This window comes from Procambarus clarkii, chromosome 6 (genome assembly GCF_040958095.1).
Source record: "Procambarus clarkii isolate CNS0578487 chromosome 6, FALCON_Pclarkii_2.0, whole genome shotgun sequence".
In the NCBI taxonomy this organism is placed as follows: Eukaryota; Metazoa; Arthropoda; class Malacostraca; order Decapoda; family Cambaridae; genus Procambarus; species Procambarus clarkii.
Genome location: NC_091155.1, coordinates 21,682,822 through 21,710,546, shown reverse-complemented (window position 1 = coordinate 21,710,546; position 27,725 = coordinate 21,682,822). Strand labels below are relative to the sequence as shown.

General features: G+C 38.7%; 1 protein-coding gene and 1 long non-coding RNA gene across 7 annotated transcripts in view; one reads left to right on the top strand and one right to left on the bottom strand.

The window, feature by feature from the left end:
- Window positions 1-12,950, top strand: part of LOC123754004 (uncharacterized) — a 152,615-nt gene extending 139,665 nt beyond the window's left edge. For all 6 annotated transcript variants that reach the window (XM_045736092.2, XM_045736091.2, XM_045736090.2 and 3 more), the window contains 4 exons: window positions 2,333-2,485; window positions 3,046-3,186; window positions 3,642-3,727; window positions 5,500-12,950. In XM_045736092.2, coding sequence (XP_045592048.1) covers window positions 2,333-2,485; window positions 3,046-3,186; window positions 3,642-3,683 — 336 coding nt within the window. In that variant the 3' untranslated portion in view covers window positions 3,684-3,727; window positions 5,500-12,950. The remainder of the gene's footprint in view (window positions 1-2,332; window positions 2,486-3,045; window positions 3,187-3,641; window positions 3,728-5,499) is intronic.
- A 1,841-nt stretch (window positions 12,951-14,791) lies between these two features.
- Window positions 14,792-18,156, bottom strand: LOC123754005 (uncharacterized). Its single transcript, XR_006772343.2, has 2 exons — window positions 17,872-18,156; window positions 14,792-15,351 (listed from the first exon to the last, which is right to left on the bottom strand). It is a non-coding gene; the product is annotated as an uncharacterized lncRNA (long non-coding RNA).
- Between the last annotated feature and the right edge of the window lie 9,569 nt (window positions 18,157-27,725).

The following is a 27,725-nucleotide window of genomic DNA, read 5'->3' as shown; positions in this document are numbered from 1 at the left end:
TAAGGTTGGATAGTGGATTTGAGCTCTGACCCTTGTCATGCCTTGTATTGATCTAGGCATGATTAAAATGATCTAGGATCATTTTAACTTTTGCTTGAAACAGTCCAGTAAATCCCATGTCTTATTATTTTACCCAGTAATTTGTTCAGTAAATAAACAGCCCTCTTTCCGAATCTATAATTACTCGGGTCTTTTCTGAATGTAAACTTAACCAATTTGTATCCATTGTTTCGTGTTTTATTTTGTGCTGATATATTTAGCACCTTTATATTAATATTCCATTTGTTATACCCTTTTATATATTTGTATATGTCAATCATATCCTTCTTTGTAAGAGGGGTTTCTAATTCCTGGGATTAACTTATCCTTCTCTGAATATACATTCAAGTAAATTTATGTTCATTCTATTGTACAGTGACCAAAACTAAACTGTATAAACAAAATGAGGCCACACAAAGCCAAGATGAGGCAGTAAGCGTGACCTTACTGCCTCATCTTGGCAGTAACTGATCCTGGCAGTAACAGCAGTAACATCTTACTGCTTCATAAAATACCATGCCACATCATGTTAAACTTCAAGTACAATTAGTCAGACTTATCTTATCAAACTGCCATGGCTAAGAACACAAGCAGAAAGCTAAATGAAAACCTAAAACAGATCATAGAAATTGTCACCCTGTGGATAGGAGACTAGTGACCCCAGTGAGATGTACTTATTGTACTGGATTAATGACCTAGTGGGCACACGAGCTGTGACATGTGCCCGGCCCGCACCACAGCTGGTAAAGAATGGCTGACTGTACACGGTGCACCAGTAAACTACCATAAATGAAGAGGGATCTCAATTTGAGGTGGTATAAGCTCTACAAGTTAAGGCACTTTGCGTTATTGGCACTGAACTCTGAGAACAGGCCATAGAGCAGTGAGGGACATTCAAAGTCTTGTAAACGATAAAATTGCAAAGCTCTGCATATTGGCCAAGTTTTCCATATACGAAGCAAATATAATAAGTGGTAAAACAGGTCAGACTTTTATGAAAATTATGTCCTCATCTGCTGATTAACATTGGGTATAATTAGGAAGTATGTGAGGGTTGGGGGGATTGGAGGGGTCTGAATTTTAGGATTTGAAGGTATGTATTGTGCGTCTGGGTGGTGGCACCCGGGCATAGATATTGAAGCAGGCCAACTAATCCTTAATGAAATGGACACTATTGGTCCTTGAGCTTTGATTCATTTGCTGTTGGTCATTCTGATCTGGATTAATTTGTCTATATTAACAAATATAGACAATATAAATTAACATACCTGTAACTATATTGACATAATATAGACATTTGTTAATATAGATGTTAACACAAACCCTGGTTTGTGTCTCGGAGAGGCTGTAGGATCCAGTAAGTTCAGTAGAACTTCGGTTTCAACTTTTTTGACCATGTCATAGCTTAGTCAATAAAGGCAGCGTCTAGGATGATCTCGGACGTAGGTTCGAATCCTCGTCACGGCCCTTGTGGATTTGTTCGTTTAATTTGTCTATATTATTTCCTAACATTTTCATGAGCCTGTAGTAAAGTTCAAGCCTGGCCTCGGGCCGGTCTTAGGAAGTAGAACTACTCCCAGAACCCTACCAAGCAGGTAGTATGAAAAGATCCCTATAGTGCTAATACAATATGGTGTTCTACATGACTGCATGTTCATTGAACAGGAGATAATTCATATAATTTTCCTAAATACAGTACTATTTTTTCATAAGAATCTTAGCATTATTTCATGGCATTTGATTCTAGTGCCTTCAATAACATATTATCATCTACAGTAATATCCAAGTTTTGTATATATTTGAGTTATTACAAATAGCACCAAACACCTGGCTTTATAAAGCAGTGAAGTGCTGCTGTGGGCGAGTGCTGGAGTGTGGTGGTGCTTGTTCAGCGATGATGCTATATAATATGGATGATATGATGGACGAGTGCTATTTTTATTTATTGTTGTTTTTCATTATATTGTTCCTCATTTTTCTTCAGGCTGATGTAATGAGATTTCAATGTGCATATTTGCATTTTAAATACAGTATTGATATGCTGCAAAACATAAATTTGTTGCAGATGAGGAGTCACAATAACATGGGAGAAATATGTTGACCAAACCACACACTAGAAAGTGAAGGGACGACGACGTTTCGGTCCGTCCTGGACCATTTCTCAAGTCACAATCGACTTGAGAATGGTCCAGGACGGACCGAAATGTCATCCCTTCACTTTCTAGTGGGTGGTTTGGTCAACATTAAATTTGTTTGCTTGAAATTATACTGGTCTTTTTCTTACCTCCTACAGCTACTATTGGAGTCCAGGGCCAGTGTAACTAGTAGTAATTTAGTCAAAGCTGTTGGAGAGAGTGCATCCAACTCCCAATACCTCACACTCTCTGCACTTCTCTCTGGCGGATCTACCACAACGGTCAAAGATAAAGCTGCTGCACACTCCCAGGTAAGTCACCAAATGGGAGCAGGATTGAAGGCTCTATGTACCTATGTACATGCAAATGGTGCTGAATACCATTACTCGTATGATTATTGTTGAGGTTTTCATTTTTTTTTAGTTCAGTACTGTACTGTAAAGCTGCTGCACTGTTGCTTCCTTAAACAGTGACATTGTCTTCCCAGGACAGAGTCAGCCACAGGATTGCCCATCAGAAAAAAAGGGTGCTTTATTACATTTAATTCTTGACATTTCAATGTAGTTACTTTTGCCTCTGACCTCATCAGATATAGCAGTATAATACCTGTGCACAAAATATTACAGTAGCTGTATACAAATGTTTGATGTATGCCTATCAAGCTTTTATTCAGAAGTAGCAAATCCTTTAAATTTAGGAAATTTGATAAAAATCTGCTTATTGCCTTTACAAGGAAGTGTTAAGATAGCACTCGTAAAGCAGTAACCCTTTGTGCCTAGTATTGTGTAAATTATGTGTGTTCTACTGGGTTACTTGTTAGTTAACTTCTGAAAAGGCTACAAATGTAATAAATGTCATTGTTACTGCATAGGCGGAAGGCCGAAATAAAAAATCGAGCCACCAGCAAGAAGAGGGAAGCGGAAACCCCAAGTGTCAGGGATGCCACAAGCAACGAGCACAGTTTGTGTGTGCAGGCTGTGGAAACCAGTGGTACTGCTCCAGGGAATGTCAGGTAATTATCCAATTTCCACTTCATCTTTCTGGTTCTTTACACTCTCTCATAATTAATCTAGGAATTGTTTAATTTACCAATCTGTTTCTATTCCCAGGGAAGTTCCAATTTTCCGGTTTCAAAAGCCATCCTTTATGAATCGATGCAATTCTTTTATTTATTCATTGATTTCAAGATATAATTTAGAACATGATTCTTTCTGCACTTGATTGCCTGAGTGGAAGTATATTTTGTAGTAGAGTAGTGAAAGATGTGGACAAGTAAAGTACTGTAGCTTCTTAGTGTCAATAACTTTTAAATATTTTGCATAACCAATTCTGAAAGCAACACACAAAATCTAACACACATACATATAAAGGTATACATACAGTACATATGTACATATTCAGAAAAGTATTATCATAATGGTTTGCTTACTTACTTAACTTCATATTGACACAATATATTTATTACAGGTGGCAGCTTGGGAGGAACATTCTGAACACTGTAATAACTAATTAAGGGTGGAGATGTATGCATATTTCCTAGACCGTACCTCCAGGTGAGTGTAACGTGTATAGTTCATGACTACCAAAGTGAGTTATTCTCTTGTTTCACTTTTGTTTCAACGTTTATCTTGCTGTGCTTATCATATCTCGGTCTGTATTTGATCCTTTCTTCCGGGAGCTTCCCTTTTTGGAGGTTAGGACTGACCTCATTCCCATACAATTTTTCCCAAACATTTTGGATCCCTTCGAGGACTGAAGATCTTTAAAGGAAACTGATAAATGCATGTCAGAGAAATCTGCTTGCTTGTGTGGTCATTATTTAAGTGATTTCCTGCTCACAAATGAATGTGAAACACAGGCATATGTTTTGGGGGGGATTGAACAAAAAAGAATGTGGAATACAAGGATATGTTTGCGAGAGACTAAACCCAGTGCTGAATGTAATGATACGCCTCTTTCTGGTAGAGCCCCAATCAATTCCTGAAGCTGTCCAAGATTACTACATGCTAAAAAAACAGATTAGCTTCAGAAGTTCTGTTTGACCGTTCGGGGACCACAGCCAGAACCTGTCTTTCTCATAGAGGCACGGAGCAAGTGAAAATTCGCCACCTTACCAGGAAAGCATCCAGAAAGTTGTCAAAGATTTACAAACATTTCAAGAGTTCACAGAAAATGAAGCCTCAAAGTGCCAAACAACTCCACAAATGATTTACAAAGGACAAAGGATTCATTAAAACTAGCTAAGAGACTTGTTGCTATTGATCACCACCACCAGGCAGCATGGCCCATGCTGCAGCCAGTCTGGTTTCCGGTAGGCAACAAGAACTCTGCGACTAATGACCCTCGACTAATATAGCACTATATCAGTAGGATTGCTTCTAGGAGCCTCTGGGGCTCACCCAGAAACTGGCGTTTCATTACATTCAACGCTTGCTTGCTATTTTTTTTTTTTTGTCCATATTATGATGCCTCTTCCTGCAGCATGGTCTAACCACACTACTGTCAGTAATTTTTCTACTTGCCAGGGTAGATAAATATAAATATAAATTCATATAAATAGGAAAAATGCATACAGATTCTTGAGTAAATGCATAGTTAAAGAATCACATTGTCAAGTATGATAATATTGGGCCACCTTCAGAAAATAAGTCACCAATTAATTGCATTGTATCATTTCTACTATAGTACAGTATATTAGTAAAATACAAAGAAGATTATTTTTGTTAATTATATTTACTAATGAAAGCGCAAGAATTTATGAAAATAAGGTAAAAAGGATTTTTTTTTTTTTTTTTTTTTATTTATATATACAAGAGTTGTCACATTCTTGTACAGCCACTAGTACGCGTAGCGTTTCGGGCATTCGTTTTCGGGAAGCGTTTTAATTATTGTACAATGACAATCAGATTGCATCATAAATGACTGAAAATTCTGATCTAAATTCAGATTTTTATTGGGTGATCTGGGAGCAAAATTGGTTTGTCATTTAGGTATACAGTACTGTATTTATTATTTACAGGTCAGGCCTTTGGAGGTTCCACTGTAATAAGAAATGGCTTGGAATAAAGAATTTTGAAGATTGGTGTTTTTGTAAATGTCATTCTGAGTGTTTGACATTTAAATTTTGTTAATAGATTTAAAAACACAGCCTTAGGGATGTTATGTTTTAAAAATATTACACCATCTGCTAAGAGTTGAAGACAATTGATATATTTGACACCTTTTCCAAATGATTATGAATTATTAAATAGTATAAGGTGGCAATTATACTATAGTCAATTAACATTATTTTTTATGGTACTGACTTTTATTTATATTTTTTCAGATAACTGCAGAGAGGGGATAGAAGATCACTAAAATTTTATAAGAAAATCTTTATTACAAAAACAATCTATTAATTCCATTTTCAAAATGATAAAAAATTTAGATTTGTTCTCATGAAAAGTGAATTTCGTTCACCATATTTTTTACATTTATGGTCAACAATACAAGCATCGTATGAACCTTTGGGGTGAAAAGTGTTGGATCATATCTGTCCGCAAGACTATAGAATAAGAATTCACTCTTGATAATGATACTGTGATATTTAAGTGCATTTTTTTGTATACAAGAAGACTGTCAACAAAATTGTTTTTATATGACTGATGCAGGCTGTGCCGAGAATAAGTAGCGTGTGAATCGTCAGCCTCCTTTACAACAACAGTGTAGCCTTACGTAAATATTTCCTTTTGATATTTGAAACTGTAGAACCGGACTTTGTATGAAATACTAATGATATTCAGTAGGTTTCTGGTATGGGATAGTTTATAGAATTAATTAGCAGAGTATATATTGTACTATACTTTGCTGCTTATGTACCATGTTTAAATTCTAAAATGGTTTTTAAGTGCTGATTTCTTGCTATTCATATGTGAAGAAAATAACCCAGAAAGATATCATTATCTATGAATATTGTACAGTATTTATATTCATGCATGAAAGGTAGATTGTAAGGAAATTTGCTCTTGTACTGTTTAGGTGCACCTTTGAGCCTTGAGTGTCTTGCTGATCTGAAATTTTTATTTGTCATCAATGAATTTAGATACTGTCATCGCTCTTATTTAAAGCCCTCCAATTTGTCATTTATGTTAAGTGACCCTCTTTACAATCACTTTTAAATTTATAGCCCTTAAATTCTATTTACCTTCATTATTTTGTAAGCATAAATGTGCAAAATTTTAAAATTAAAATGTCTATTATAAAATTGCTGGATTTGATGAAGCTGACGTTGCTGAATTGATTGAGCCATGCAGAGCCCGTATCAGACTTGCTTACTTCACATAGAAAAACAACAAAAAGATGTTGATGAGGAAAAAAGTGATATAATATAAATGTGGGAACATAGCAGGTAGTTTAAAAGGCAACAGGAAGGCTTTTGATCAACTTTGGAAGCTCTACCACAAGAAGGCATTCCAGATGTCTTTGGATAAATTTGTCAATTAGGAAGGCAGAAAGCACTACGAAAGAGCTCGGAAAACTAACTATGTAACATTTCCTTGAAGGATCCAAGGGAACAGCCAAGAAAATGGTGTCCTTGTCGCCTTGAGATGTAAAGTCAGATCAACTGGGCTGTGATTCATGCATTAAAGACTGCAAGCATCAGCATCTAACATCCTGGCTGACCAGACCACTAACTAAGAGGCCTGGTCAGAGACTGGGCCATGGGGACATTGATTCCTGGAACCACTAGTGACAATAACATGTCCAGTTCTGCTTTCTTGTTTCGGTAACTATTCAGGTACCATCACACCACACTAAGCCCCATCACACTGCTGCTCTATGTTGCAAGTATGAACTGTATTGTAATGTATTAATACTACATACTGTACTTCCATATTTTGATGATTCTGGACATAATTTAAATTTTTAAGGAATACGTATATCCTCACATTATACAATTGATTCTAGTGGGAAAGTTTTTATTTACGTATTTTTACTTTTAAGTTCTGATTTCCAGAAATGCATCCCAGATATAAATACAGGAATTAAAGTAAATATATACTTTAATATAATTCTCTGTTGGGCCGTAGAGCATGTGCTACATATGAAAAAAACCTAGGTATTGTGTCAATTTAAAGTCGAGACGTGTTGAATCTATCAGGCCTACTTTTCTGTTATTTTCATAGGTATTGTTTTAAATCTCTTCAGGGTTATTTAATCATCTTCGGTTGTCATCACATAATTTTCATCTGTATGTTCATCTATATAATTGTGGCTCAGATTTTGAAGTATTTCATCCTGTCTGTATTTTATACGTGAAATGTGCTTTGGTCTGAATTTAGTTTTTATTCATTTGGAGTTTCATTTCTCTGTAACCTAAGTAATTTTTGTTACTAATTTCAATTGTAGAGAAGAACAGTTATTATTTCCCCATTGACTTAACTTTTATTAGATTCACTTTGTAATTTGTCACTTTCAAACTCTTATTTGAAGTAATTAATTTCTTGTGTTTCTCCTCCTTTTCACCTTTTCTTAGCAAACACAATTTTAATATGTATATAAATATTATTTTATTTAACTGGGCCATTATCCAGTCTTTTCAGCCATCTCAATTAGTTGGAATTGGAGACAAATACCATATGTGTGTAGCACGGTAAACAATGTTTTGAAGAATGTTGTCGAGCTGTCAGCTCTTGTGTGGCAACAAATTTAATGTTTAATAAAAATTCATTTGTGCCCAACTTGGTTCTGCATGCGCATGGTATTATGCACTGTGAATGAACGGATCAAACTTTGCAAACATGAACTATGGTTTCTTTCAGTAAATGAAGTACAGTACTCTTGTTCAAATTGGCTAAAAGCATTCAAAGACCATATGACTGTAGTATTTTAATTTAAGATTATTTTCTGATTCTCTACTCTAGATTTGGATACAAGGCAGTGTTTGAAATTCAAAGCTAAATTTTAAGACTTGGTCATATTACTAATACAAAAAAAGAACGGCTTCTCAAGATATTTGTCAATATTTGGTGTAACCCATCCAGCAAATCTTGCCTCTAGTTGCTATTAAAAAAAAAATCATTAGGGTCTTATAGTTTGAGTCCTTAGCATCAATTACATCAATCCTTAGCATCAATCCTTAGCATCAATTACAGTACTCGCATTAAAGATCAGCCCTTTTGCAATATTTAGTGTGGCATATGAAATGGTTAAAATTTAATATAACAAAAGGTTATAAGACTTCATGGCTTTTCAACATTAGTAAAATCCCTTAATAGCAATACATAATACTTTTCCGACACATTTATGTAATTCCTGACAAGTTCGATTCATTTTTGTTATACAGTATATGATGTTGAGAGATCACGTTTCACCTTTCAAGGCATTTCCAGATGTTTTCTTGAACCCTCTTGTGAGTTGTTGCTTCTCTGAACCATGTTCCATTTTTAAGAATATTTATATAACTAGTGTGTGTGATGAAGTACAGTATAAATAATTTCTTTTAAATTGACACATTCCATGCCAGATATCCTACTTGAAATTTTATGCCCCTATAAATATCGTACTTGACCTTGCAGCGCAGTACTTTCAATGGTGGTAGGTCCTTTCATTAAAGGAACTTCATAATTTATATATTCATCTATATGGCGTGTAAAGCACAGACCGATTATGAACTGTGATCATTATATATTTTTGTAGAGAAGATATAACTGTAAATGTAGTTAAAATCCACCAGGCCTATAGGCTGTGGTTCTACCAGTTTGAGGGAAATTACCTTCATTGAAAATTAAGAATACATTTTCAGTAGAATAAGAGCGTGATCGAGTGCATTCTGGGACTTTATTTAATTAGTGTTTCTACCTGTTTTCTGCATTTTTGCTTTAGGTTGACAAATCTTATTTTTATTTAGCAAGATGTCTTCATTTTTATTGGCTTACTAGCTCAGTATAAATTGTCAATTATTTTTTATTTTTTTTTTTTTTTTATTTAAATTACATTTTCTAAAATAGGTTGTGAGCCAGCATAGTTACATGCTGAGTGAAGTAATGTTATATATTGTAGTGATTGTGGATTTTTCTTAACTACTTTATAAACTAAAGAAATTGAAGCAGATAATTCATGGGAGAAAGACACATTCAGTCTTTTATTGTCAGAGTACAAATGCATTGCTTAGTGCAGCTCTTGTCATTTGTTTATTATTATAAAGTCTTCCTTAATACATTTTGCAGGGATGTTTTGTCATCATTGTTTACATATTATATATTGATATATTCTTCATCTCTAAGCCAGCTTTGGATTTTAACTAATGCTTTTTTTATATATATATTATGTAGAGTATAAAAAAAAGTTTCCAATTAAGTGTCTAACAGACTAGTTTTGTTAACATCAGTAAGAACCATATAGAACAGCTGAATTATATGTTCTTGAACACGGCAATATGTTTCTAGTCATATCATGTCAAAACTAACATGCGTTTCTTTGCTTCATGTACGTAGCCGTGTGGTAGAAGGTTAGGAGAGGTGGTGACCATCATCATCTCCCACACACACACACTCTGGGTGTGACAGTTCCTCTCCTCACCTGCCATGTTGCAAGGCTGCGTCATTCCCATGATCAGTTCATTTATCACAACCTGAGTTTCTCGTACTTTTTTCTTTGATTTTACCTATCACAAATTTTTGTTTCATCCCCTTTCTCTCTTTGACTTTGTCACTCAACACATTGTAATTTTGTATAGGTATTCATCAAAGTAAAGTAATATATTGACCTTGATTAGTTGACAGTATTATATTGTTGATATACAGTACTTATTGATGATGGGTCAAACTGAAGAATTTATTGGATTTTTTTTTTTTTTTAATAATTCGGTGATTCATACAGGACACTGAATCTCTGATAATCTACGTTTAGTTTTATTTCACTAGTATTTTATTAAGAAAAGGTATTATCTAGTTAGCTTATACCTTGCTCTTAATTTTTAGCAGTGATCTTGATTGAGGAAACGGTTAAATATTTGCGGATTTTTTCAGGGCTCTTGTCTGCCCGTATTTATTTTACACCGAAGAATATTTTGAGAATCAGTCATGAAACTGCAGAAATTAAGGGGATTGGCCCATCAACTTGATTTTGTGAATAAATTAATAGCAAAACTGCCAGAATAAACCATATTCTGAAATTCTACTTAATAAATATGGACTTAGGAGTGACTTAATTGCTCATCTTTTTACTGAACGCTTGTTGCCAGTTGCTTTTCGGGCATGTCAATCATTTTCTTTGATGTTACATACGGGACAATTTTTAAATTACATTTGAAACAAAATGCAGCCTTATGCCTATTTTTTTGTTGCATAGTGGAAGTTTTGGACTTCCAACCTTTGTGACCTGAGGGTTTATCTGTTAACTACCATGTTTGGCCTAACCTTCTGGCGAGTTTTGTGCTGCAAGAGCAAATAAGTATGATTATCAGTGTATGATTGAATATGAGCAAGTTGATTAGGGCTTCAAGGTACATTTATGTTGTAAATAGTTTTTATGGTTTCAGTAGAGAGAGAACTTCTCATTGACTGATGGTTTGAAAGGTAAGTGTGGAGACATCCAATAACTTCAATTCAACACAATCAATCAGTCATGCAGATAATACCTACAGATAATATTAAACTCAGAGGAACAATGTCTTAAATGTTTTTTTCCAGTTTAAGGAACAATGTATAGGTTGGAAGAAAGTTGACTACTACTCATTCTTGCAGGGTTGAATACAGTTACCATGGGTACAATTGTACTTTGCAAGTTCATGAAGTTTAGTATACTTTGGGACTACCTACTGAACTGTGTTGGCTTAAGCCATGAGATGTACATTTCATGATACGTAATGTAACGAGCAGTGTTCTTAAAGGAGAATCGGTGAGGCTCGTTTCCCTCCCCTCCCCAAAGTTGTCGGAAAATGAACCCCAGTGAATCTCGCATAAGAATAACATTGTTCGTTTCATTTCAAAATGGGAGATGTTGTCCAGTTTTTCATCAGTCTTGTCTAACATTGTAATGGTTGAGTTTTTTCTATTGCATGTAATACTGTCTTCTGATGAATTACCAATGAAGCTTGTGTACCTGGTTCAATAATTACTTTTGAATCAAATAAAAATTATAATGCAGGTGATGACTATACTGGACAGCATTTTTATTCTTAATGACCAGGGAGAGAAAGTATGATAGCTCGTATTTGGGAAAGAGAAGGGTATTGTCAGTACAAAAATACTTTTGTTAACTAAGAATTCTGAAATTTAGAGTATGCGTTACCTTAAAATTAGATTCTGGTTATCCCCTTGCAAGTGTTGGTTAATGATGCAATATGCCATAGTGGCCATTTTTTCCCCCTTCAAATGTTGTGAGTTTATGACAACAGTAGGCCTATAGTATTTATTTATTTATTTTTATAGCAATAACTATTCTATTTTCCGAATGTTCTACAATTTTAAATACTTTGAATATAAGGTATGTAGGAACATGAAGTACAGGACAGTATATATTTTCCTAAGCTGGCAACACTAATCGGATTGAAAATTTGGCTACGTAGATGCGTGCAGTACACGTAAAGTAACGATATGGCTCACAAGGGGTTTTAACTACACGAGGGATGATAAAAGTATTGGTGTGCTTCCCGTGATGTGTTGCTTCTCTTCACAGACAATACTGAATAGTATTTTTTTTTTTTTTTCCTTTCTTCATTTATGAGGTAGTGCCACACTGACCTGTAAACTGCATTGATTCCACTTTCCTCTGTGTATCTTCTGCCAATGTGGACATGTTTTGTGAATTATATTTTACTTGAGATTATTTATTTAAAAATGATCCAAAATTGAGTGATTTTTAGTGCACATTTTTAATGTAGTTTCCAAAAATTATGTAGATGAAAGGTTAAATACTTAAAAACTCATTACTTTTTTTCATATATTTTGCTTTAACCAGAGCTTTATTGTAAAGTGTGAATCATGCATACTTGTCAGTCACTTCTTAACTGTCCACTTTCTTCCTTGGTCATATCCATTGTGATAGGTTTAGAACGGGAACCGAGTACCTGGAGATTTATCTAAGGTTTGTATAAAAAATTCTTACCCAAAAATTACTTAAAAAAATTAACAGCGAGGCGCAGACTCAGATCTGGCCCGAATAACCAGCAGTCACTGCCACGATGTAGAAAATTCGGCCTGTCGTCTCCAACAGTGGGAACTGGGCTTGAAGTCTGAGATAAGTACTGCAGAGTTAAAACTAAAGTTACGGAGTAAGAATTTAATGTATTATATGTTTTGTCTGTGCATAAGCCACCAATGTTATATGTTTGATGAATAATTTTGTCTGTCACACTGTTATTAGCTATTTATGTGCAAATGATGTATGCTGTTCAAGAGATGTTTGGTAGGATAGTGCCAGTCATTTTGATGCCATCAAATTGAATTCCTGTTATTTTTCTTGAACAGCATTTGAATTCTCCAGATCCTCCTCTAGCTCACAGAACATGTTGATGTCACTACAAATACGGTTGGACTATTGACATACCAGGTTAATGATTGATATAAGTATAAAGTATCCCTCTTCCTCATGTGAACCACAAGCAACTATAGTAACCAATATCGCAATTTCCATTCCATGAGTGTTTTATTTCAATTAGATTGCGGAATTCCACACTTAATGGTTATCCCCCCCTGCTTAAAAAGAGAGTGCGTGCCAGGTTAAATTTTTTTTGTATTAGTTTGCTGTTTATATTGAATCAAATTGTTTTTTAAATAAAGATAGTGAAATCTTCTTTTTATTTGTTAACCTTTTATTATAGTTACCAACACTAATTACCCAGAGATTGTCTTTGACAATACAGTACTTTAAAAGTGAATAAAGAAAACAGTGCTTTAGAAAGTTGTTCTCTTACATATGTCAGAGACTCGCTCTTAATCAGGTATCTTCAGAAGGCATATACAGTATTTAGTTTCTCGGAATTAATGTTTTGTTATAAAACATTTGGCGCCCCTATGATATCTGGAAAATACTTTTGCATATTGACTTATGTACTTGCCTAGTTGTGCTATGGGGGTTGAGCTTTAGCTCTTTGGTACCGCCTATCAACTGGTGTACAGATTCTTGAGCTTATTGGGCTGTATTAAATCTACATTTGAAACTATGTATGGAGTCTGCCTCCACCACATGACTGCTTAATGCATTTAATTTAACTGACACTGAAAAAATTCTTTCTAATGTCTCCGAGGCTCATTTGGGTAAATAAAGGAAAAACACCAAGTGTAAAAACATTCACAGCTTGCAGTTGGGGGTTCTGCAGAGTGCAGTACCAAGAGGAAAAAATGTGTACAACAAAAGCAAGAAGAAGGTCTTGAGAAGGAAGGAATGTAGCTGGAGGCCACTGGGATGCGAGAACAATCAACATGGACTATTATGGAGACAGAAGTGAGGTAGGCATGGAGAGTAAGTGCTGCATTACATGACCACAGGTATCGACTCCTGTGTCAGGCCTCCCGTGAGCCATCTTACATGGGTAGATAGGAACATAAGAATTACGGCATACAGCAGCAGACCTGTCGGCTCAAACTTAAGTTTGTCCTGTCCCATCTATTCTTGAAATCTGTTGCCATCTCCATAATACTACCTGGTAGCCCATTCCGTTCATTGGTGAACATATTCCCAAATCAGTATTCCCCCTTATCACTCATAAAATTAAATTTCTTCAGCTCATGTCCACTGTAGTGGGTACAGAGACCTGTTCCAGCCGTTTCAGAATGCTGTTTATAGTCTCTTTATCTACACTCCTAACCCACTTGAAAACCTCAATCATATTTTACTTTGTAATATTGCACAGTCTAATTATGATAAACAATTTTGTATTTTGCTTGCAAATAAAATGGGAAATATTAGTAATCATTAATTTAACATACAGCCTAGTCTTTAATGAAACTTGTACTGTATACTGATAAGAATGAACCTGACTGTACTTCCTTCTCTTGACTCAACTGAGAATTCTGGGGTCGAATCCCAGGCGGAACAGAAATGGTTGGGTGTGTTTCCTCTTGCCCAATGCCATTGTTTACTTACCAGTAAAAATGTACCCGGGAGTTAGTCAGCTTCTTGTGGGGTTGCATCCTGGGAGGATGTTCAGTAATTCAACCCTGGGGGCGACCTCAATATAATAATTAATTTGTTGTGTCGGAGGGACAGGCAGCCAGAGTGTATTCATACACGTTAGGCTTACACAGAAAACCCCCCCACCCCTCCAGGTCAAATTACTGACCCCGCCCTGGATGCAACCCCACAAGAAGTTGATCAACTCCTGAGTACCTACTTTCTGTTAGGTGAACAGGCACATTAGGTGATAGGAAAGGCGCCCAACCATTTGTCTCGCCCAGGATTTGAAACCAGAATTCTCGATTGACAGTTGAAAACAAGCCTGACTGTATTACTGGGATTCTTATAATAAGTCTAGTATGTATAAATACACTGGCTGCCTGACACAATGAATTATTATTATTATTAAATACATATATAAACATAAGCAATCACCAGTGTTGCAGCACTGGGGGTTTCCATATATACCTGGTAATTTTTGTGTACTATGGTACTGTATACAGTATTAAGAAAATCTATAGGTTGCCTGAATTTATTATTTCATCTCAAAATTGGATATATACAATGTAAAAAAGGAATATAAATTGTTCATAGTCTAAGCACTAATATGGATACTTTGTCCCATACCTTCTAACCTCTTGTGCAAAATTTGGATGTAACTTTTCTCTAGTTCACAAAATGGACTGTTAAAAGCTGAGCAACTAAAGAAGACAGATATTAGTGCTCTAATGCTGCTGACAATGAAATAAGGAGCAGAACAAGGTATTACATATTTCCTGGTAATGCCAGGTTGTGGACCAGAACAAAGATAGCATGGAGCTGAGCAGAGAGCACCAGCAGACACCAGTACACTATGAATCTCTCCCCTGGGGGGATAAATCCTTGCCTAAGAATAGATGTCAGGTCCTCTTCCATGGGAATAAGCCTCTGCCCCGGGGACATCCAGTATGAGATTGGCTCTACCTCCATCAGGACCATTAGCTCTTGTTTGGCCACTGTCGCCTTCCGGGTAGTGTCCACAATACCATCTCGTCAACCTCGCTCATCTTCCCAAGCCACTCATGCTTGCTCTGGTCATCTAGAAAGTAACTATCTAGTTTATTCACAAAGTTTATATCAGTTCTAGAAATTAATACAACAATGGTTTAATGGATATACAGCTTTCATGGTTACAAAATTGTATTAATATAATTTCTTAAATAATTTTTGTAATGTACTGTAATTTATATATTTACAAGTATAGTAATTTTCAAGGGTTTCCTATGGAAGTAACAAATGGTGTCCAGTTTTTATTTTTAATATGATGTGCAGGATTAACATATCAATTGTGACACTAGCTCTCCACATATGTCAGTTGCTTAAATTAGAAACTCGTACGTGTAGTCGATCTCGAACCCATTGATTATGTGACGATGTGTATTGAATTTTGTAACTAGCTCATCAAGAGTGTAACTTGCTTAGCTAAATGAATTGTGGGGTTCAGTCTCTGAGCCCATTATGTGCCTCTGTAACCCTTCCCACTACTGCTCACAAGATGAGCATGGGGTGCATAATAAACGAACTAAACTAACTACTGTAGCTCACATTCTGAAGGAAGTTAGATGTAAGACATCACCAGGTGAACCCATCCTCAGACAATTCTCACTTAAGCTGCAGCTTACCTTAAAAACACATTCATCAATTTTAACACACGGTGTGAACAAAAATTATATTTGAGAATACCAGTATTAATTAATATAGTATTAATTTATACAGTATTATAATTTTCTTGTATTGTTTGGCCTAGAACAGGTTAGATTAGTTTGTGTTTTGATTATGTTGACAATTTATTTGTATAGTATCTGCAGTACATGGGGTGAAATGTGTAAAAGGGTGCTATTCAGTACAGAAAGACACCAAGCACCAAAATGGTGGAACATAACCAGTCATCATATGTAACATACTTTTCTACTCATAAACGGGGGTACTCACTCTTCGGGACCAAATTTAATTAATTAATAGGGAGTTTGATTGCTAGATTAACAAGCATTTAGCCATTGTTTTATGGACAGGCTGCACGAGGATATAAATAACCTTAAGAATAAGCACAGAAGAGTTTTATATTTGGTGCAGATGATCACATAACATTAATATGTAAATAGTGATGTTGTTAGCGAGTGGGAATGAAACAATAGTTAATGAAGCATTTTACAGACACAATTTGATACATTATTCACAATTTTTTTCAGATGAAATAAATTATTGAGAGCAGTCAAGGATGTAATGTTAACTGTACCTGTAATTTACATTTATATTAAACCTTGCACACACATATGTAACATTTAGTAATACTGAACCTGTGTTACAAATATATGTATGAATCGGTATTGTACAGCAAATAGTTTCTTCTAACATACAGGATGAGAGCCTGTAATAATGAGGGCTCGTGGTGTCCTGTCTTCCCAGTACTCTTGTCAATATAACGCTTTGAAACATGGAAAAAAGTTGCAACTCTAATATATAATAGGTGTGCACAGTATTGGGTACATTCATGAATTAAGAATCTAAATACAAACCATTTAAGTCAAATTAACAAGAGCTATTAAATAAAAACACTGAACAAGCAAATGTTGTCATTAATAGAGGAGTACAGGTACTGTATATAGGAGCTATATAAGGTCTATTGGTCTCTGCAAGAGAGTTCTTATCCAGCCACACATACAGTACTTCCATTTCTCTAACCAATACTTAAAACAATCTAGCGACCCCATGTCTATCATATTATCTGGTGTTTTATGAATTATAAATCCTATTTCTAAGGTAGTATTTATTCTGGCATTTTCAGAATCTAAATGTACACAATTTTAGTTCATTGTTGCAGTGTTCTAAGTTTATTTTGGCAAATTTATCATCCAATTAATATCCTCTTTATGAGCTTTGTATATACGTAAGTTATAGTCACCCCATTAAACAACGATAACGATAATATGGAAAAAAATGGAAAAGTTGTTGTGGTGGCCTTAACCCTCTAGACTGAAGGCTGACAAGCCTTAAACACAGCACCAAACCTTAACAGTCAGTGAGCCTTGGGCCAGCACTGGAGGAGCACCTCTCACGTTGGTCTCCAGCAACACCGTCTGCTCCTGCAAGCTCTGCTTCCCTAGTACCTGGTTGATACCAGTCTGCCGATCCTGCCCCACTTCTTGGCGTTGAGGTAGTTACTTTAATTAATAATAATAATTCGTTTTGTTCGGGGACAGGCAGCCTGTGAAAATACTTTAGGTTTCTATTAAAGCCCCCACCTTCCCCAAGGTCAAACTACTGACCCTAACCAGTATGCAACCCAGCAACAGTCGACTACCTCAAGGGTACCTATTCACTGCAAGGTGAACAGAGGCATTAGGTGAAAGGAAACATGCCTGAACCATTTCTGTCCCGCCTGGGATTCCTGATTGTGAGGCGAGAATGAACCCAACTGAACTCCCAAGACCCTGAACTATCTTTAGAACTAAGGTACACTTGCTTTTGCGGTTGGCTTAATACCCCCCCCCCCCTTGTACACGTTGATAGATCTTAATAGATGTTAAGCAACAGGTAACCATGAGGTACGGTGACCCACCTGTGTGCTCCCAGCGCTGCGTCCCGCCTCTGGCTCCCGTCACCGACTATACTGAGACTGTGGCTGCCACCAGTTACCTGACCTCTGCTGGGCTCCCACCATCCAACGTCTTCCTCTCGCCTTCTACTTTTCGATTGATTGATGAAGATTAAGCCACCCAAAAGGTGGCACGGGCATGAATAGCCCGTAAGTGGTGGCCCTTTGGAGCCATTACCAGTATCATTAGCTGATACTGGAGATCTGTGGAGGTGCGACTGCACCCTACGGAGAGGTCGTGACCTCTGTGTCGCCTCCTTCTTTTTAGCATTTCCGGATTTGAAAGATGTTTAAACAGATTTCCTTACATCTGATGCTCACATAGTTATAAGTGGGTACCTGGGAGTTAGGAAACTGTTGTGGGTTGCAAGCATGACGAGTAAGGTCAGTCACTGGCCTAGGGCTCTAATGGGGGATCTTAATGAACCTAACAGGCTTCCTGTCCACAACAATGGAGAACCATAATCCTGTCAGACAACCTGCTTAGTCATTTTGGTTTTGTTGACAGTGGTTAGAATGTAGCAACATCCTCCAGTACCCCGTCCCCACAAACAATAACCTAATTAATGTTCGTTAATACAGCCGCCAAATGAATAATGTTTATGAATAAAACATACATTTTACACACTCCCTTGTGCTCAACCTGTCCTAAGACTAGGCTTGTAAAAGCTGCGGCCGTCCCCCCTCCCCCCCAAAGCAAAAACGCATTCCGCAGTTTGAACGTATTGTAAACCTTATTTCATTCATAACTTTTACCTGATTTACATGAGGGGCCACTAATCCTAGTGGCCTCGACGAGGACAGGAAGCCGGCAGCTTGTCGAAGGTTCTCCCCCCCCCATTTGCCTTGATGATCTTTTCCAGGTATATTTTAAAACTCAACACAGTTTTGGCAGTTACGGCTTCGGCGGGTGAAACTCTATAAACAGTCTATAAACAGTCTATAAACTGTTTATAATTTAAAACTAAATAAAGTCTATGCAATAGATCCAGCTACCTATAAACAGGTTGCTGGATTAATAAGCATTTGGCCTCTGTTGATGTTGATGAGGACGGGCTGCTTGTGCTACTGGTGACAGTAGCACCCAAAAGTGATTCCATGCACCCACCAAAGCCCATGTATATGAATGAAAAACGGTTGACTCACGACTCTCAACTGATGACATTCGAACAATTATTGTTTCAGACTCTACTGATGACATTCGAACAATTATTGTTTCAGACTCTACTGATGACATTCGAACAATTATTTGTACAAATACAAATAATCGTCTACAGAACCTGCTGAACACCTAACGTATACCTATATATGCACAATATGCTAATATATTATAATAATAATTTATACTTGAGAAAATTCCCGCTTTGAATGAACTGCATTGTAAAATTTATGAATGCGTCTGTGGGGGTCGACCCCTGGATGTAATAGACTTGAGTCGAGGACGGCCCGTCCCTATGTATGCTTCACCCACGTACTATAAATTCAAATAAATGCCCAAAGACCCTAACCTAATCTATTCCTAAGTATATGCACAATTCTAATATATATAATATTATTAAGATATTTAAGGAAATAACGATTTTGAATGCACAGTATAATGGTGACGTCTGCACTGACAATGGCCTCAGTTTAAACGTCCACAGCCTGAGGATGGGTCACTTCCCAGCTGTTGCCCCTCACTGCTATTGCGTTCCGTCACTTCTCTGTTGTGTTGCGTCTCTCTCCAGCTCTTCTCTGCTTTACTTAGGCAGCGTTCCGGCTATCTTTCAGACTTTGTCCCGGCCTCCCATGGGTATGTTGATTTAGGGCCGACGACGACGACGACCCATGGTACATTCGCCCGGGCCCGGCGAATGGTACATTCTGGTACATTCGCTCGATGCACCCGGGTGCATTCTGCCTTCCCCCGGTACTACTGGGAGACCTGACCAATCTATCATATGTCTGATGCCCTATCGATATCATCAGCAGCATATTTCATGTGTATGTGTATGCAAATTGAGTGTGTGTGAGCTTGGGGGAATGTTAGTAGAGAGTGTGTGTGTGAGTTTGGGGGGATTGTGTGTGAGCTTGCGGGAGTGTTGGTGTGTGAGCTTGCGGGAGTGTTGGAGTGTGTGAGCTTGGGAGTGTGTGTTAGCTTGGGGGAGTGTTGGAGTGTGTGTGTGAGCTTAGAGGAATGTGTGTGAGCTTGCGGGAGTGTTGGAGTGTGTGTGAGCTTGGGGGAGTGTTAGTGGAGTGTGTTAGGTGGGTGAGAGAGCACACAGCAGGAGTTAGTGTGTGAGTGCCAAGGCCGGGAGCCCCGGGGGGGGACAGCTGCCAGCGAGGCAGCAACGCGCACTACCAGTCTTCTATTTTCACACCACACATATCACCTTTTGGGATTCGTTTTCTCATTTAACGAATTATTTGCTTGCATACAGTTCCATATAATGGAAGGGAAAATGTTTACATGTAAATAATTTGCTTTAATTTTAACTTTTTCGTGTAATTTTATTTTTTTATTTTTTATTACGTCTTGGTGTTAATAATTGTTGAAAGCTGGCAGGTGTTGGCTGAGCAAAAACTGGCTGATAAGTGTTGTTGATTGTCATTTATGTTCTCCGTGGACCGTACTTATCAGCCAATATACATTGTTTACTTAATTCCTGAATTTTGGTGAGGATTATTTCGCGAGGGTGTACTAGGCTACATAACGTTTACACCAGAGGTAGCCTAGGTTTACGTCGTAATGTACCTAGCTGTCCTTAGGCCGTAATCTAAGCACCTTACGAAACGTAGCCTTCTGTACGTACGCCAACTTTGTCATGTTTATTTTGATATAATATTTTTTTAGCACTTTTTCCTAGTCTTAAATTGAAATTTCGATGGGAGGATAATATTGTATTTTGGTTAATACAAAATATGTTGTACTTGTATGCTGTACTAAAGACAATACAGTGTTGTGGTCCCTCGAGGGCATACTTATAGCAGCTGTATTTTTCTGTGCTCAAGACTAGTGCTTATACTTCCACATTTTTCTCTTGTGGAGAATTAGCATGCACACTCTTGGCAAGGACTCGTGTAAAATTTGCTACAAAAAGTATTGCATTGTTCGGCGTGCCGAGGTACCAGCACTGGTGGAGGTTAAGCCAAGGTGGGGATCACTTGGCATTCTTGACGTCTGTGAACTGCAAGCAGGAAGAGACCCATTCTGTGTTGCGTTGTGTTTGTCCATACCAGTGGGAGAGGCTTCTTGTGTTGTGTTTGTCCATACCAGTGGGAGAGGCTTCTTGTGTTGTGTTGTGTTTGTCCATACCAGTGGGAGAGGCTTCTTGTGTTGTGTTTGTCCATACCAGTGGGAGAGGCTGCTTGTGTTGCGTTGTGTTTGTCCATACCAGTGGGAGAGGCTTCTTGTGTTGCGTTGTGTTTGTCCATACCAGTGGGAGAGGCTTCTTGTGTTGCGTTGTGTTTGTCCATACCAGTGGGAGAGGCTTCTTGTGTTGCGTTGTTTCTATAAATACCACGGGAAGAGGGAGGGAGGGAAATATCAGGGGAAAACGCCAAGTTATTACGACTATGTTGCACTTGGAAGGGGTCAGGATAAGAATTTGGGATGGGACGGGGGGAAAAAATGGTGCCCAACTACTTAGACGGTCGGGGATTAAACGCCGACCTGCATGAAGCGAGACCGTCGCTCTACCGTCCAGCCCAAGTAGTTGGACATACCACGGAAAGAACCACCGACTATTGCGTTGTGTTTCCATACATACCTTTGGGGAGAACTGTTCTGTATTGCATTGTATTTCTGTCCATACAATTGAAAGAAATATTGTGTGTTGCGTTCTTTCTGTCCATGCCATTGAGAGGCCCCTTGAAATTGAAATAAGTTTATTGAGATTAAATACACACAAAGGGATGAAAAATGCACACAAAGGGATGAAAAATACACACAAAGGGATGAAAAATACACACAAAGGGATGAGGTAGCTCAAGCTATTCTCACCCCGATCAAGAGGCCCCTTGTATTGTATTGTTGCTATCCACTACTGGGGAGAGCCTGCTGTCGTGGGCCTTGCCTGTTATAACATGTTTATCCAATCAATGTTTGACAGTTTTCTTTAATAAACGTTGATCTCGTCGAATTTATTAGATATTACTTTCTTGATATGTCTTTTTCCATTGCCGTTTCCTTTACGATAGTCCTAAAATAATATCTTGTACTTAATGTTGACCTTTAAACTCATTTAATTTAGGTTCTAACGACGTATGCATAGCGTATATATTTATACGCGTTTTCAGGTAGTTTGGAATTGTAAATATTTTGTCTTTCAAGCGTCACATGCACACCCGAGCAATTGCATTGATTGAATAATTTCATTTTTAAGATTAATGTCACATTAACGAATTATTTGATTTCATACAATTCTATATCAACTGAGTGAGAGTAGTAAGTATATGTAAGCGGTGAAACAAATTGTAACTTTTTAATTATGCCAAGGTGTTAATAATTGTTGACCCTCTGGTAGGTAGTGTGTATTGACCCACTGGTAGGTAGTGAGTGTTGACCCCTGGTAGGTAGTGAGTGGTGACCCCTGGTAGGTAGTGAGTGTTGTCCCCTGGCAGGTAGTGAGTGTTGACCCCTGGTAGGTAGTGTGTGTTGACCCCCTGGTAGGTAGTGAGTGTTGACCCCTGGTAGGTAGTGTGTGTTGACCCCCTGGTAGGTAGTGAGTGTTGATCCCCTGGTAGGTAGTGAGTGTTGACCCCTGGTAGGTAGTGAGTGTTGACCCCTGGTAGGTAGTGAGTGTTGACTCCCTGGAAGGTAGTGAGTGTTGACCCCCTGGTAGGTAGTGAGTGTTGACCCCTGGTAGGTAGTGTGTGTTGACCCCCTGGTAGGTAGTGGGTGTTGACCCCTGGTAGGTAGTGGGTGTTGACCCCTGGTAGGTAGTGTGTGTTGACCCCCTGGTAGGTAGTGGGTGTTGACCCCTGGTAGGTAGTGAGTGTTGACCCCCTGGTAGGTAGTGAGTGTTGACCCCTGGTAGGTAGTGAGTGTTGACCCCTGGTAGGTAGTGGGTGTTGACCCCTGGTAGGTAGTGAGTGTTGACCCCTGGTAGGTAGTGAGTGTTGACCCCTGGTAGGTAGTGGGTGTTGACCCCTGGTAGGTAGTGAGTGTTGACCCCTGGTAGGTAGTGGGTGTTGACCCCTGGTAGGTAGTGAGTGTTGACCCCCTGGTAGGTAGTGAGTGTTGACCCCTGGTAGGTAGTGGGTGTTGACCCCCTGGTAGGTAGTGAGTGTTGACCCCTGGTAGGTAGTGAGTGTTGACCCCCTGGTAGGTAGTGAGTGTTGACCCCTGGTAGGTAGTGGGTGTTGACCCCTGGTAGGTAGTGGGTGTTGACCCCTGGTAGGTAGTGGGTGTTGACCCCTGGTAGGTAGTGGGTGTTGACCCCTGGTAGGTAGTGAGTGTTGACCCCCTGGTAGGTAGTGAGTGTTGACCCCCTGGTAGGTAGTGAGTGTTGACCCCTGGTAGGTAGTGGGTGTTGACCCCTGGTAGGTAGTGAGTGTTGACCCCCTGGTAGGTAGTGAGTGTTGACCCCTGGTAGGTAGTGAGTGTTGACCCCTGGTAGGTAGTGAGTGTTGACCCCTGGTAGGTAGTGAGTGTTGACCCCTGGTAGGTAGTGAGTGTTGACCCCTGGTAGGTAGTGAGTGTTGAAGCCTAGTAAGTCGTTTTGATATGTAAATATTTTGGCGGACTCCCATCGTGGGAGGCGGGAGTTAAGCAGTTAAGACAGGAGTGAATACGATATCCTCGTAGGAGGAGGAGGCAGGAACGGTCTATTAAATGATGGGCTCTCATGATGGCTTCTCACTCGTAACCCATGTTTAAGCTCCCATATACACCCGTCAGTGCTTTTAGTAGCAAAGTCCTACACAACAACGTGTTCCTCGAAGCTTAAAGTGTGTTCAACGGCATACCTTGCATAGTATACCTTCGAAGGAGTCGGATTACTTGTTTTCTATGATTATCTAAATTTAATATCTAGGTTATATTAAAATATGACTTTTCTATTGCAGCATATAATAGTTTTCATTGGGGAAATTCGTATGTGCAGATACTAATTTGCAATTTTAAGAGATGGAAATTGTAAATCACGTACTGGGCTTTGCAGAGTATGCCTGCAAGATAGACCAAAATGCACATTCTCACACCATAGAAAATGTGAACAGTAATCAAAAGATAGCTGTGGTCACTTGAGATACACGCGTGGCTTTTAAATTAAGCTGTCATAGTTCTCTTGTTAGTTGGAGATAGTTGAGTATGTAGGGAGTGAACATGCATCAGTTGTCTGGCAGTGTTTAAAAATACAGATGAGAGTGGGATAGTAAAACGCGGCAGCGTGGTACCGTAGACTTTATTTATTACAGTGTAAGTCGTTGAAGGGGTCGCATGAATTTGATGAGCATTGTGGCACAGGCGTTGATGGATCTTAAGAACAACCCATTACAGACTGTAATGCATATGTTAATACTAATTAATACAAATATATAATGCAACTTCGAGTCAAGGTGGGGTGATAATTCCGGCAGAATTAGACGAATAATACCACAATTATTGAATCTCGAGTCATTCCTGTGTAAATAACTTGTATTAGGCTGCGCCCCACCGTCACGCCACACCGTCACGCCCCACCGTCACGCCCCACCGTCACGCCACAGCAGATAGCGGTGACGCAGGAGATCCAACATGTGAACCTGCGACAACCCAAGAAGTAAAAATTGTCCTTGAATCTTGAACCCAGTGAGTTTATTCCGGGAGAGGGTTTTTCTGGACACCTTGACAGTAGCCAAGAGCAGGGTCCCCGTTCGCTGCTGCTGCTGCTGCTGCTGGTGGTGGTGTAACATTGGTGCGTGTTGCTGGTGTGTGTGTGTGTTGGTGTGGCATGTGTTGCTGCTGCTGCTGGTGTAACATTGGTGCGTGTTGCTGGTGTGTGTGTGTTGGTGTGGCATGTGTTGCTGCTGCTGCTGGTGTAACATTGGTGCGTGTTGCTGGTGTGTGTGTGTTGGTGTGGCATGTGTTGCTGCTGCTGCTGGTGTAACATTGGTGCGTGTTGCTGGTGTGTGTGTGTTGGTGTGGCATGTGTTGCTGCTGCTGCTGGTGTATTTTCGTTGCACAATGCTGGTGGTGGTGTGTTGTTACCGGTGTTATTAACGTGTGTACACGGTCTTGTTTAGCGGTGTTGTGGAGTTTAGATGCGTCCTCTCCTAATTGTAATCACAGTGGTTGGGCTCTATGGTCCCGCTTCTCAAATTTTAAACAACTGATGAAGAGGATCCTGAACATGGTCGTGTGATATCTCTACATGTGAAGGTGTGGACGAGTCTCGTCACTGCCTGGCATCTTGGTACAGTCCTGCTGCTCCCTACTCTGACACTGGACGAATTGTGTTTCTATGGGTTCATTGGCTCGACCTTTGTGGTGGATACCCCGTGGATATTTATATTTAATTCACGTTAATTTCCCTTCAAATATGGCTGTGGGAAAACTATTGTTGTTTGACTCTGGATGCGATATAATTTTTATATATTTTTTTTCGATTTTCTTCTGGCTTTGAATCTAATTTATAACAAATTTTTCACCTGTTTCGGGTTTATTCCGTTCTCTTTATTTTTCTATTTTCTTCATAACATTTTTGTTTTCTTGTTGGTATAGTCTGTTAGACCTTGAGTTTGTTTTTGCTATCACTACTTTTTACCTTTGTGATGACATGTGTGTCAGTATCTCCATGTGATATGTTCCTTCATCACTTGAACTGTCTTATTCACTAGTTCTTTCAACATTCCCCAGATAGTCTTTTATTCTTAATTAAATTTGCTGTATACTTGTCTTCCTTATTTACATGACTTCTCATCTCTGCTTTTAGTTTTGGCATTTAATAAAATACCAGAACACAATCTTCCCGGGCTTCTAGTGGAGTTTTTGTCTATATATAATCAATGTACTAACTTTGGGTGAAGGTGAGGTGCAGAAGGCTAGGTATATTTCGTCCAGTTTTCTTCGTGTCACCCTCTTATTTGTTTTAGGAAGTTCCTCTATGTAACTTACTGTCATATTTCTTTCATAGACTGTCCATTCCTCAATTTACAGTCTATCTCTCTATGATTTAGGTCCCCCATGATCATGATTTTTTTTTTCATTTTATATGCCGTTGTTGCTGCTGCTTTCTGTGTTACATCTGTTCATTGTTGGTGTAATAGATGTGTACATCTATTACATCTATATTATTCGAGAGGACAGGTTGAGGTAGAACAAACATTCTCTGTAACTAGCTGACATTGTAGTTATAAGGTGTAAAGGATAGATGAAATTGTTTATATAATAATCTAAGATGAGGTCTGATAAAGAACTTTTATGCCCTCTGTAATGCTTTTTGCGCTACCGCTCACAGGATGAGTATGGGGTGAACAATAAACTAGCCGCCCCCGACGGCAACAATTAAACAAATGCTCTGGCTGACTCCACTAATTTACAAAAAAATTTCTCTTGTAATATTTCCTGTTCAGCTTATCACTGCTAGTTATTCACATTGAACATTTAGTGACTACTGTCATATATGTTCACTAAGAGACAACGCTAAATGTTGGCAAATATGAGTGCCTAAAAATATATTTTTTGAGTCTGTATCCACTCTTAGTCTATCTGTGTTCTGCGATGTGTCTTTTGTGGGTCGCTGGTTTGTAAACACTTTAGCCAGGATTGATCAGGCATTTCCGTAACCATTTACGAGACCTGTTCATCTTTAATATACCATGACGGCTTCGTTTACATTTATTAAATAGTTTGCGAGCTTGGAAACGTCACAACCCGAGGTTATTATTATTGCTATAAACAACCTCGTAGTCTTCGGTTGTTTCTAACAACCGTAGTCATTAACTGTTTAATACATGTAAATACATGAAAGTTGTCTTATGATGGGACTTCTACGTAAATATTTTTGGTTAGATATTTAATTTATATTTTTATGTGCGAATACAATTTGATTTTAGAAGTAATATTTAAATAATATTGTACTAGTAATACCATTGGCAATCCTTAATTTGTTGAGTGGCCATGGTATGGTTGGTAGGGACACCGGTATCGTACTTTTGAGGCCCGAGTTCGAATCTCTGATGCTCCCAGTGAATGAAATACCATAGATATTATTTTGAGGGATTCAAATTCAGAATCTTTATGAATCACCCGAGGGATTGTGTGTTTATTGACCTTCCCGCCCGCCAGCCACAACACGTGTGTACACACCTGTACACAAACCTGTCTTCTTGGTCTTAATAGTGACGGCCAATAGTGGGTGATGATGGGTGTGTTGTGGTTGACAGGAAGGGCGAAAGTTGGTTGTGATGGGTGTGTAAGGCGGTGATAGGTGTGTGTAAGTGGTGATGGGTGAGTGTGAGTGTGTGTGTGTGTGTGTGTGTGTGTGTGTGTGTGTGTGTGTGTGTGTGTGTGTGTGTGTGTGTGTGTGTGTGTGTGTGTGTGTGTGTGCACACCAAGCGGGGGTTGGGTCTATGCCAGCAGTGTTGTGGAGGAACGCGCGCACACACCTGCTGCCAGCCTCCTCACTATTTATTAATACACCAGCTCGCCGCCCGTACCCGAATGACTCTCACAGCGTTAAGCATCTTGTCTTATATACCTCCCCCCCCCCTCCCCTAGTGTGTGCCCCAGCTGTTGTGGAGGACGGGGGGCGGCGGGCCCACCCCTCATGCCCCCTCAGAGACAAGTGAATGATTTGAGTTAGCAAACATGCTATCTTTCTCACGTTAGTTGATAAAGAGAGCGAGGGGCCCCC